The sequence below is a fragment of the Brassica oleracea genome, chromosome C1 (genome assembly GCF_000695525.1).
Source record: "Brassica oleracea var. oleracea cultivar TO1000 chromosome C1, BOL, whole genome shotgun sequence".
Taxonomy (NCBI): domain Eukaryota; kingdom Viridiplantae; phylum Streptophyta; class Magnoliopsida; order Brassicales; family Brassicaceae; genus Brassica; species Brassica oleracea.
The window spans coordinates 3,765,011-3,776,812 of record NC_027748.1 but is presented as its reverse complement, the minus strand read 5'-3'; the positions used below and the strand labels follow the sequence as shown (position 1 = coordinate 3,776,812).

General features: G+C 35.6%; 1 protein-coding gene across 2 annotated transcripts; it reads right to left on the bottom strand.

Annotated features, from left to right (window-relative positions):
- Positions 1-2,718: 2,718 nt before the first annotated feature.
- On the bottom strand, positions 2,719-8,265 carry LOC106309400 (DNA ligase 1-like). Of its 2 annotated transcripts, none has more exons than XM_013746429.1 (14): positions 7,997-8,265; positions 7,056-7,259; positions 6,786-6,967; positions 6,333-6,459; positions 6,066-6,257; positions 5,895-5,933; positions 4,730-5,812; positions 4,534-4,641; positions 4,193-4,266; positions 3,982-4,033; positions 3,739-3,819; positions 3,612-3,652; positions 3,425-3,484; positions 2,719-3,337 (listed from the first exon to the last, which is right to left on the bottom strand). In XM_013746429.1, exons 1-14 carry the CDS (start codon positions 8,096-8,098, stop codon positions 3,061-3,063), a joined length of 2,622 nt encoding a protein of 873 aa, XP_013601883.1. In that variant the 5' UTR covers positions 8,099-8,265; the 3' UTR covers positions 2,719-3,060. The 2 variants fall into 2 exon arrangements, with proteins under 2 accessions (XP_013601883.1, XP_013601888.1); XM_013746434.1 differs by having other exon boundaries at positions 4,730-5,809; positions 7,997-8,263.
- Positions 8,266-11,802: the final 3,537 nt, after the last annotated feature.

The following is an 11,802-nucleotide window of genomic DNA, read 5'->3' as shown; positions in this document are numbered from 1 at the left end:
AGCTAGGGCTGGGCAAGAAACCCGAATCTGAAGAACCGAACCGAACCCGATCCGAAAAAATAGTACCGAATTCGAACCGAAATTGATTAAATATCCGAACGGGTTCAAAATTTTGGTATCTAAAGAACCGAAACCGAACCCGATCCAAACCGAAGTATCTCGGGTATCCGAATGTAATCGAAATAGATTTATATACCTAAATATATTACTTATTTTTAGATTTAATATATATTTAAAACATCCAAAATATATAAGATACTTTTAAGTTGTCTAAAATACTTGAAAATATACATAAATAGTTAAAAGTAAATGTCTAAAATAGCTAAAATATATTCAAAACACCAAAATACTTGAAATATCTATTGATTTTCTATCCAAATATTCAAATCAAACCAATTTATATGTTAATTTTAGGCATTTTGACATATATTATATAAATTTATATGTAATATATTATTTTGATTTATTGATTTTGAGAAATTTTAAGCATATAATGAATATTAAAATTTTAAAAATAATTTAAATGGGTTATCCGAACCCGAACCGAACCCGCAAAGATCCGAACCGAACTCGAACTAAAATTTCGAAATACCCGAATGGAGCTGAAATTTTTGAACCTGAAAATCTGAGACCCGAATAGATTCGAACCGAACCCGAGTGGGTACCCGAACGCCCATCCCTAATAATAGCGATGAACTTCTAGGCTAATTCCACATTTTTGTTCAAGACCAAAAAAATTAATAAACAATTACTCAAATTGCGCCATATGAGTTTTTTAATTCCCTGGAGAAGTTTCTAAGTGCAACATGAAACTTTTTTTTGGCAAATTTAATACATATATCTTTATTTGGAATATGATGAAACAATATTTTTCTTGTATAAAGCATATATGATCTTATAAAACTGGTCAAATAAAAAACTATTACTCGGGTTAAACCCTAATTTTGAGTTAGTCTTTAGTTTATTCCTTTTGAAATACCTTTCTTTTCAAAAAGGGTTGTATCAAAATTCAAAGAAACCAACTCTTTGTGATAAACTACTATACCACCGTTTACTTGATAGTAAAAGGCTTTTACATCACAAAATATTCACCAATTTTTCTGTTCGATTATGTGTACCTTTCCATAGAAATATTTTGACATAGATTCATTATTTTTTGTTAAAAGATATATATCATTGACTTGAAAATGATGAAACAATGTTATTTTCTTGGAATATATATGACTTAGCAAGTATCGTTGTCCAGTATCAATTTATGCTGGGAAAAATATACTGTATTTTAAAACGCGTGGAAGACTGGAGGGTGAAAAATATGAAAAGGGTAACTCTGCGTTTGACCTAACAATATGTTCAAAGACCGTCTAAATTCATTACCTCCAGATGACAGAGAACATAACTCCGACTCTTTCACGAGTAGGAAATATGTGGTAAGATATTGTTGTCTGATAGCCCTGACTTTGTCTCCACACGTTATTAAAATGTAAAAACGAAAGTAAGATATCTTTATTTCTCTGTCAAAAAGCTAAAACATGTGCATAATTATGAAAAAGTTTCTTATAGGATATATATTAATATTTTAAATATATATGAAAGACATTTAGAAGTGTTGCAATGGAGTATTAAATTATTTTAAATAATAAACTCATATAAATTAAAATACCATACTAAAAACGTCAAACTGATTGTAAGAAAAACATTTTAACCATAATTGCTATAATGTAAAATAAATATAAGCCTTCTCGTGCCACATGTTGTACTTAAGATTCGTTTATACAAATTACGTATATATAATACCTGTTTAATAAAGTAAACTCATTTTTCCTATCGGCATGAAACGGTGGTAGCGAGAGAATATGGGATCATGGACCACATGTTATCCCATTCACCAAGAGCCTTCCATCTATTACATCACGTATCATTATCTAACGCATACTTTTTTATTCGTTTGTTAGTGTCTAGATCTTGTTCTAGTTACTACTTATTTGTTTCTTTTTATTTACTGATTAAAAAATACTGTATTTAACCTGTACTTTTTTATATGCACAACCCACCGAAGACCTCAGATCTAGTGGCCTTATATCCTTTTGTTGCAACTTGCAAGGCTGTAATAGACAATTAAAGTCTAAAAACCCTTGAATCATTGTGTGACTATATAATACAAATACATGTAAATGGAATATCCCTTAAATATGGGAAGCAAACATTGGGGTTAGGAATCTCCAAGCATCTCGTAGACCATTAACATGCGTGAAATAATTTGTTTCAAGTCTTTCGTCGACTTAAAAACAAATCCTTGAACAAGATAGGCATCTACAACTCAAAGCCACAAACACTAGTTATTTAAGAGACTAAAGAAAAAAAATTGCAAATCAATTTTATTAAAGAAGCATCAAGGAACTAATAACTTTTAATTTTGGGGAATCGACCAATTTTACATTGATGAACATATAGTTTTGTATATTAGAGTACTCTAGGGTAGATGAATACTAATATACAAGAAAAAACAGTTTTGTAAAACACTCAAAAAAACTGAAATTTGAAGCGAAGATTTAAAGTCAAGTTTAAGAAGTCCTTACTCCATAGTTATGTTGAGATTCGTAAAACCTAAAACTGAATTCAAGTTGAACCAATTACCGTGCCATACGATTTTTTACAAAGTAAAATACGAAGATTCATTGGCTAATGAAAAAATCATATATTATGATTATGAATAGCAGAAACAAATAACTCAACCTAAATAAATCGTCTCGGAAGATTTATTGTTTACAATCCAAAATGGAGATAGGAAAAAATGTGGTAAAACAATTCTTTAAAGAAAATGAAAAATAACCAAAGCCATCTTATGTATCCACACATTAACGCTACTACATAAGCTGAAATCAATCCTAAGTGAAAGCCACTCACTACTACATTTCTTGTCTTAAATAAAAACAATTCTACACTTCTAGTGCCCATAAGATGTCAAGTCCCACCAACCTACGCCCACCGCAACCACCAATACCACCGTTGCGCTTAGCTTTCCACTGTAAATTACGTAATCCCTTTATCCTGCAGCCAGACTCATCGCTTCCTCTTCTTACCGGACTTGGACTGACTTGCCTGCGACTTGCCTGAACCGACTGATTTCCCCTTGGTTGCTGGTTCTGGTGCCTTCGGCGTATCTTCCGACTCTGACTCCACATCGCTCTCCTTGGTCTTAGAAGCAGGTGTAGATTTTCCTTTGCCTTTAGCCGCCTTTGAATCCTTTGGTTTGCTCTCTGTTTTGTCATCCTGGGACTTCTTGCCGGACTTGGAAGCAGGAGTAACTTTAGACTTGCTGGAACCAGCCCCACCACCCCTGAATGAGAGGCAGTAATGCTTATCAGCAAAATAATTTTAGAGACTTCCAACACTTACTTAACTAATTGCTTTAAGTTTCGTTTACTTTTTCCCTGATGCTCCAATCTTTGATTGCTTGCCTGTCTTAGCTTTCTTACTCTGGGGCCTGCATGGAGAATTACCAAGCTTGGTCATCACAAGAATAGCAAATTCATCTCGTAACAATGTACCATCACATCTAACTATTCTTTCCAGTGCCAAATTAACACCAGAACTAAGGAAGTAACACTTACTCTTCTTCCTCATGACCTGTCTGATCAGCAGCTTCTTCACCCTGCTGACAGAAAATGGAAGTTACAGCAAAAAGGGGAGAATGAAAAAAAAAAACAAGTCGGAGATTAATGAAATTTAATGTATCACCTCTGTTTCTGATTCATCCAGAAAATGCCACTTCTGTTTCTTAAGATTCAAGATTTCTTGATCTCCATCATCATAGATAACCTGAAAACGAAGATAGCAACATCATATAACAAATAGAACATACCATAAAATGCATTGAATCTAACTTCAGAACATGTACAATCGATAGGCTAATGGGTCACCACAATCAAAAGAGACGGAACAAACAATAGTTATTGAGGAGACTAATAAAACTGGGCTTACCAGATGTCTCTTCTTAGCAGAATCATATGAATCGACCACACCTTTATAATACCTGCGGAAAAAACCATTATTCAATTACAAGTATCCACAGTTACCCAAGGTGCTAGTCCAGTATCAGCTATCTAAAGGAAAATACATAGAATAGCGAACACCGTTTATGTAAATATAATTCCAATTTCCATAGAAAAAAATATATAAACAAAATGCTTACGCTTTATCAATAGGCCACCAGACCCTGACCCTCGACCCAACTATATTTCCGTCAGGGGTTTGGAGATCAGATGCCTGCAAAGGAATTGATTCAGTATAAGGAAGGATAAAAAGAAAAACACGTACACAGCACATGAAACCAATACGAAAAAAGGATTAGATAAAAGATACATAAGCTACACAGAAGGGAACAAACATATGTTTAAGAGAACAGCATCCACAACATGACGAAACTAAGATGTAATCATGAACTAGTGAAAATGGCAATTGGTAGAGCATGATTTTTTCACACATTCTTTTATGCGAGCAACAATTATAATAGGTAAGTTTACGGAAACATACTTTGCCCAGACTTCGTTTTCTCTTTGAGCTTGTATTAGGACTCTCTTCTATCGGTTCCTTCACTTCTTTCTTTGACTTTGAGGCTGACTTTCCAGAAGAAACAGCTGGCTGAAACACAATTAAACGATTTCGATAATAGTAAGAGGACAGGAAGGCAGATAGGCATCGAATCATACAGGTCAGGGGAAAAACTTACTTTTTCACTATCACCTGAAGAATTATCATCCATGGCTTTCCCACGTCCTGTTTTTTTCTTTTCCACTTTTGGCTTTGAGGATTCTTGTACATTATCACTCTCAACTGCCTTCTTCTCTGACTGCTTTGCAGCTTTTGTCCCAGAGGTGCTTTTCTTTGAAGGAGAAACAGTAGACTTGGCTTTACTTGATGAAGCAACCTTTTTTCCAGACTTTTTTGTCACTTTAGCTTCAGAAGTGTTTGTTTCTTCGGGAGCTTCTTCGGTAGCACTAGCAGCTGATGGCTTGGCCTCCTTCGCCGAGCTCTCCTTTTTCTTCTGGTTTGCGGTCGTCTTAGGCTGGATTTCCTCAACGAGATCTTCAGCATTAGATGGAGAACTGACATTGGCAGTTTCAACAGCTGATGACTTGGCCTCCTTCGACGAGCTTTCCTTTTTCTTCTGGTTTGCAGTTGTCTTAGGCTGGATTTCCTCAACGAGATCTTCAGCCTTAGATGGAGAACTGACATTGGCAGTTTCAACAGCTGATGACTTGGCCTCCTTCGTTGAGCTCTCCTTTTTCTTCTGGTTTGCAGTCGTCTTAGGCTGGATTTGCTCAACGAGATCTTCAGCCTTAGATGGAGAACTGACATTGGCAGTTTCATCAGCTGATGTCTTCGATGGAAAAGCCTGCACACTTGTTTCCTGATCATTTTCAGAAGCAGCAGCGTTAACAGATGAATCATCAGGAGGCAAACTTTTCACATCCTTGCTCTCCAAGAGTGCTTCAGGTTCAGTCTCCTCCTTGACATCTGAACTTTTTGATGAATCCACCTCTTTGACAGAACTAGGTTCTCTTTCCTGAGTTTGATGTTCAACAGTTGGCTTCTCTTCAGATGTATTATCCAAGCCAGTGTTGCTAGGATTATCAAGTTGTTCAGGCTCATCTTTAGCATTCGTATCATCTAGCTTCTTTGTAGACTCAGTATCAACAGAAGAATCATTTTGTTGCGCAATGCCATTGCTGACTCCTGACTTACTTGATTCGTCCTTAGGTGGATCAGTTCGCTCGGGTGTAGAAATTACTTCTGCCTCCTGTTTATCCTGCTGATTAAAAATAAAAGCCAATGAACAATCTACTTGACCAGTTTTGTTTCTCAATGCTGATTTAAGGGTGAAAGAAACATACCTCTACTTCTGCTTCCTTCGTTAAATGACCTTGAATATCCTGCGGGGTAGAAAATTGGGAGAATGGTATAAGAGAATGCAACTCGGAGACCAAAAGATGAGGCAAAGTTCGACAGAAAAACGGGTGATATATAAAACTGACTGGGTAGAGAAACAGATTAAGAAGGCTTACCTCTTTCTCATTCTCAGCAAGTTGGTCCTGCTGCAAAGCACTGAATGTCCCTTCACATATAGAAGCCACTACCTTACTATACTTATCTAAAGAGACACCCGATGATTTCACTGCTTCAGTCAGATAATTTCTGAGCTTGCTAGCACATTTACTGAGAACTTGTTCTGCTAGACTCCGTGATACTTGGGGAACCTGAGGACAAGTTGAAAGAGTTACAGAAGAACATCGATTGCTGAAAAATAACTACCGAGACCATCAATGTATCACCTCATCATCCTTTCTAACATAATGCAGAATTGGTGAAAGCATCTTTGGAGGTATCTCCTCGCTTTCTTCTAAAACAAGTGTCATAATGTTCTCCATAGAAGAAAATAAGTTCCCTGTATGATGGTCCCTGAAAATGTAAATAAATTAACCATTAGAAAAAACATGATATCGAGTGAGAAGCTTGGAGATGCACGGGGGAAAGTTAAAACCACGTTTCTGTAAAGAAAAAGTAATCAGAATGATAAGGCTGCTTCTCACATTAACAGTCACAAAATAGATTATCTGATGTGCTGAGTGGTAACAACAGCATCTAAGCAACAACAGTTTAGGATAATAAGCAATGCACACAAATCCATTTATGTCGTATATTTCCTGGACCTTAAATTGGAAGCTAAAAGAAAACTTTTGACAATATTAGAACTGTTGCTAAAATGGATTTAGATTAGAATGTACCTAACGGCCTTCAAGAAGTTTTGGAACATCTCGATAAGAAGTGAATCACACTCAAGATCCAGCATCACAACGCACGATCTGACCTTGGCCACAGTTTCAAGGATCGAGGTCCTTTTGGAATAGGAGCGACTAGAGTCGTCGTCTAAATTTTCAAATGATGATACGATTAGCTTAAATACTTCCTGCGCATGAATAGAAGAAAAGAGTCAGCAACCATTCAATCACCTTTATGCCCACTCCCTCAAGAAAAATTACCAAACAATAACATACCCTCATCTGATCATCATCATAAGGAGCATCCGGAGCAGTTATTCTAGTAATCTCACTGATGCAGGCAGCGACTGCAACTTTCACATCGATATCAGAATGCTTGACGAGTTTCCCATCGACTAATGCTGTCATCAATGGAGAGAGTGCATTCTGCATTGAGGCAGGAGGTGACTGCTCAACATCTACCAAGCAAGTGAAGATTTTCTGCAGCGAAATACAAAAGGAATATCAAACACAAGAATTCCAAAATCACACCATCCCACACCACCCACTTGGATCTGAAAACCAGTCCAGAAAACCAAGGCATAAAACAGAAATGAATTAGTGAAAATATGAGATGAATGATATTCCTCAACGCTGATTTATAAAGTAATCTGTTTTAACTCGCTAAAAGTATTTCTTCAATGTTGGAACAGAAAATCACAAATACATACATGTAAGCGAAGAGCTGAAGCACAAGAAAATATCCTAGAAACACTTAGAACACCTCACTTGCTTATCATCTTAGTGATAAAGATCTTGTCTTTTTGTGTGTGTGTGTGTGTGTGTGTGCAAATCTATCAAAGATCAGAATCAGATACCACAAACTAGACATAACAGCATCAGAAAACTAATCCCCCAGACTTATATAAATAGCCAATTTAATAAACGAATTAAAAAAATTAGTTTTTGAAAGAGCAGAACAGTTCGAGCAGCCTCTGTAACCAAGAATCTGATAACAGTTGCTTAATCGATACACATATCAATCGATCCGAAAAACAGAGAGAACATCCTAAGGAAGATCTAAACAGCAATGCAGTAGATTCACAGAGCCTAACGAAGAAATCAACAAGCGAAAAGACGCATATCGAGAGCTAAAACGCAAATCGAGAAATCTAACACTGAAGACATGCACACAGTTAGCATTGCAGGAAGAAGGGAATGGTGAAGGGAGAGCTCACGTCAAGGAGAGGAAGAAGCTCATCGAGTGAAGAAGGTGGATCAACAAGCTTCTCCCCTGCTTCCAGAATCTGATTCTCGATCTCTTTCTCAGAATCCGACATGACTCTCCTCTCCTCTTCGCTCGTGGCGCGTATCTAACAATCAGATCTCTACAAATCCCTAGCCGGATTAAGCTACGAAACTACGAGCAAATCACGCTAGGGTTTTCTCCTCTCCTCTCCTCTCCTCTCTTCTCTTTTTTTTTTTTCTCAGTTTGCCGGAAACCAAAATTAAAATTAAAGAACGCGAGAACCCACAAGCGCCGTTAGAAAAGATATATATATAATAATCTTCTAAAAACATTTATTAAGTTTTGGTGATTTATTTACGAAAATTTATTAACTGGTCGTGGTCGTGGATGTGTTTCCTTCTTTTAATTTTTACTCTTCTCTTTTTGGCCTTTATTTATAAAGGGAATCCAGTATTGTGATCTTTTTCCCCCTTTACTCCGGATTTCACTAGGATTTTATCAACTCTGGTTAGCTAATAACAACATGATTGGCTTTCAAGTCCGATTATGAAAATGTTTTTGATACATGACAATTCTCAAAGGAACTGAGAGTTTACAGATTTGCTTCAGCATGAGACTGGATATAAGAGTTAAAGAGTTCATCTATGATTTATAGCAAGCTAATTTTGCTTTAAAAGTTCTCATGATTTTTTTTTCTATATACGTAAATAGTTTGTGATATAAATAGAACTCCTAAAATAAACATATATCGTTAAATTTTTGATAATATATTGGAAAATTATATATCGGTTAATAATTTCAAATTAGGATATTGGATGCAATGGCGGCCCCATGGAGAAGTTCTAGAAGCTTAGATTTCCATAATTATTTTATTTAAATATGTAACTCGTAATTAATTCACTATATTTTCAAATAGTCTAACGATTTGTAGAGTAATTTTGTGATAGCGAGATAAGGTTTTCGATTTATCCCTTCAACAAGTGCATTTAAAAAAAAATATTCTAAAATTACCTTTAATGAATAGGCCTTAATTTCTAATTTGCTTCTAACCTTCACATTTTCAAGACCGGCACTAATTGTATGTTTACTATAAAACATTTTCATTAAGTGGTTACGAGAACTGAATTTTTGTTTTTTTGTTTTTCATGATTAAAGATACATGTAATGTTTATGCAACCATTTCATTTATACATTTGTTAACAATATTTATTTACTAAACAAATGCATCAGCATTAGAAACTTTAGAATAGTTACAAGAAGAGTCAATCAAATACTCAAATTTGGAAAGCAAGAATGAAAATCTGCATTTGTATTGAAAATTATCTAAGCATTTATTGATTTTGTAGACTTTAGATAAAATCTAGTACTATAAACAGTTTCCAGCTGTAATTTTTTTAAGATACTATAAAAACAAAATTAGTTTTAGTACATCTGTCTTTGGTGTTTTTGGGGCTGAAGAAGTTTTATGGTGGATGAGCTTTTGTTCCAGTTACTAAACAATCCAGCCCAATAGTTTATCGGGCTATGTCTGAAGTCTACCCCAATAATTTACGACTGAGTCGAGTCCAACTAAAAATCAAGAAACCACATGAAGCACACGAACTTAATGGGCCAAAATTCAAAGTCGACCCAAACTCAAACCACTCGCGCATCGTTCGATTCAAGCTTGGAAGCCTGGAATATTTTGAGTTTCATCCCGAAGCCCTCGGAAACCAAAATAATAAATAATTTGGTTGAATAGTGAAATACAGTATATATGATCGATCATTGCTGGTGGGGTGGGATGTTAACTACGGGGGTTAGGGCTCAACTCTATTTTGTTTATTATAACTTCGGCTCTATTTTAACTAACCCTATTTTAACCCTATTATAATCAAGAGTTAGGGCTGGTACCAGAGTTAGCTCATTTAATTGAAAAAAATATTTCATTTATTTTTGTTCTTAAATTTTAAAGATAAAACTAGAAAAATTAAGATATGATATGATTCTTTCCTCCAATTTGTTGAGCATCAAGATCAAAAGTTTTCCTCCCAGAATCTCAAAATCGAGTTTTTTCTCCACAACTAAGAGTAAAGTTTTTCCGTCAAAAATAAATTGTGTTTTTTTCCGCCAAACCCTAATTTGAGTTTTTCCACCAAAACCACAAAATCAAGTTTTTCCGCCAAAACCGCAAAATCGAGTTTTCCTGTCAAAACCGGCAAATCGAGTTTTCCCGCCAAAACTGTAAAAATGAGTTTTCCGCCGAAACCGGCAAATCGGGTTTTCCCGCCGAAACTGCAAAATCGAGTTTTTCCGCCGAAACCGCAAAATCGAGTTTTTCCGCCAAAACTAAAACCGCAATATCGAGTTTTCCCTACAAACCAAACAAATCGAGTTTTTCCGCCAAAACCGTGAAATTGAGTTTTACGGGTTTTCCAGAAAAACTTAATTTTACGTTTTCACGGGAAAATTCGATTTTGAGGTTTTGGCGAAAAACTCGATTTTGGTTTTTTGGCGGGAAAACTCGATTTCGAAGTTTTGACAAAAAAACTCGATTTTGCGTTTTTGGAGGGAAAACTCGATTTTGTTGTTTTAGTTGAAAACTCGATTTTGCGGTTTCGACGAAAAATTTCGTTGTTCAGTTTTTGGCGAAAAAACTCGACTTTAAGTTTTTTTGATGAAAAACATTATTAAATATTGTATAATAGTTGTGTGAATCAAAATAAAAAAGTTAGAATTTAAACTCTGGTCCTATTAGGGCCAATCCTATTTAAACCTTGTTCAAAAAATGAGGGTTAGAGTTACAAATAGGTTTGCAGGATTAGGGATTAACCCTGTTAGATTGAGCTCATATTAACATCCCTAGTTGTGGGACTGAAGATCATTTTATCATGGTGAGGTGAAGTCGTGCGGAATTGATCGAGTTCACATTCTCTCGGAAATTGACGACGACAAGTTAAAGCTGTTAGGAGACTTTTTAGCACAGAATCAAATCTCTAACGGTGTGAATGCATTAATATGAGAGAATAATTTGATATGTCACGGACACGTTTAGCGCATCTGCCTGCTATTCTTACATCTACTCAGCTGTCGAAGAGTATATATAAATAGGTTTAAGTTGAAAAATATATTATCCTTTCGCTATCATTTGGTTATACTACCAAAGTAAATTTTATATGCCAGTAGCCTGGTTGTGAGTAGGTCTCAAGTGGCTTAAGCTAGATACGTATATCATTATCAAATATCAACTAATCGAGTTTGAAAATGACACTAACCATAAGAAAGAGGATACCTATTCTAGTATAATAATTAGCGGGAAATGAAAATGTAATAGATAAGTATAAAGTCCATCCATATACATACACAGCTAGTGCAGCTTTAGTAGTATCCACAGAAGAGTGTATTCCATTACATTAAATCATATCAAACCGAATAAAATAGACTACCTTTAATGATGGCAGTCACACTCTCCACATGCCTCTCCCACTGTTCATTTATGTTCTTAATTATTTGGGACTATTTTTTTTTTTTTTGTCATCTGATAGATTAAGATTATATCAAACATTCGGTTACACGCATACAATAACGACATTGTCTGAAGCCAAGAGTCGGCGAGGTAACAAGTACCACCCGAAGCCAAGAGCCGGCGAGGTAACAAGTACCATCCGGAGCTAAAAGATAAACATAACACACACTCTTAAAGCTAATATATAACCACGAAAAAGGAGACAAAAGACAGAAGAGTGATAACAAAGCTTCAGCAAGGAATGCTCAACCATGCACTCGAAGATGAACTTACCTAGCGAGACCTCATCA

Coding starts and splice junctions, on each gene's coding strand:
- LOC106309400 (XM_013746429.1), bottom strand. CDS start 8,098: ATGTCGGATTCTGAGAAAGAGATCGAGAATCAGATTCTGGAAGCAGGG. Junction 6,968..7,055: donor ATGATGATGATCAGATGAGG/GTATGTTATTGT, acceptor ATTCATGCGCAG/GAAGTATTTAAGCTAATCGT. Junction 6,258..6,332: donor ATGTTAGAAAGGATGATGAG/GTGATACATTGA, acceptor ACTTGTCCTCAG/GTTCCCCAAGTATCACGGAG.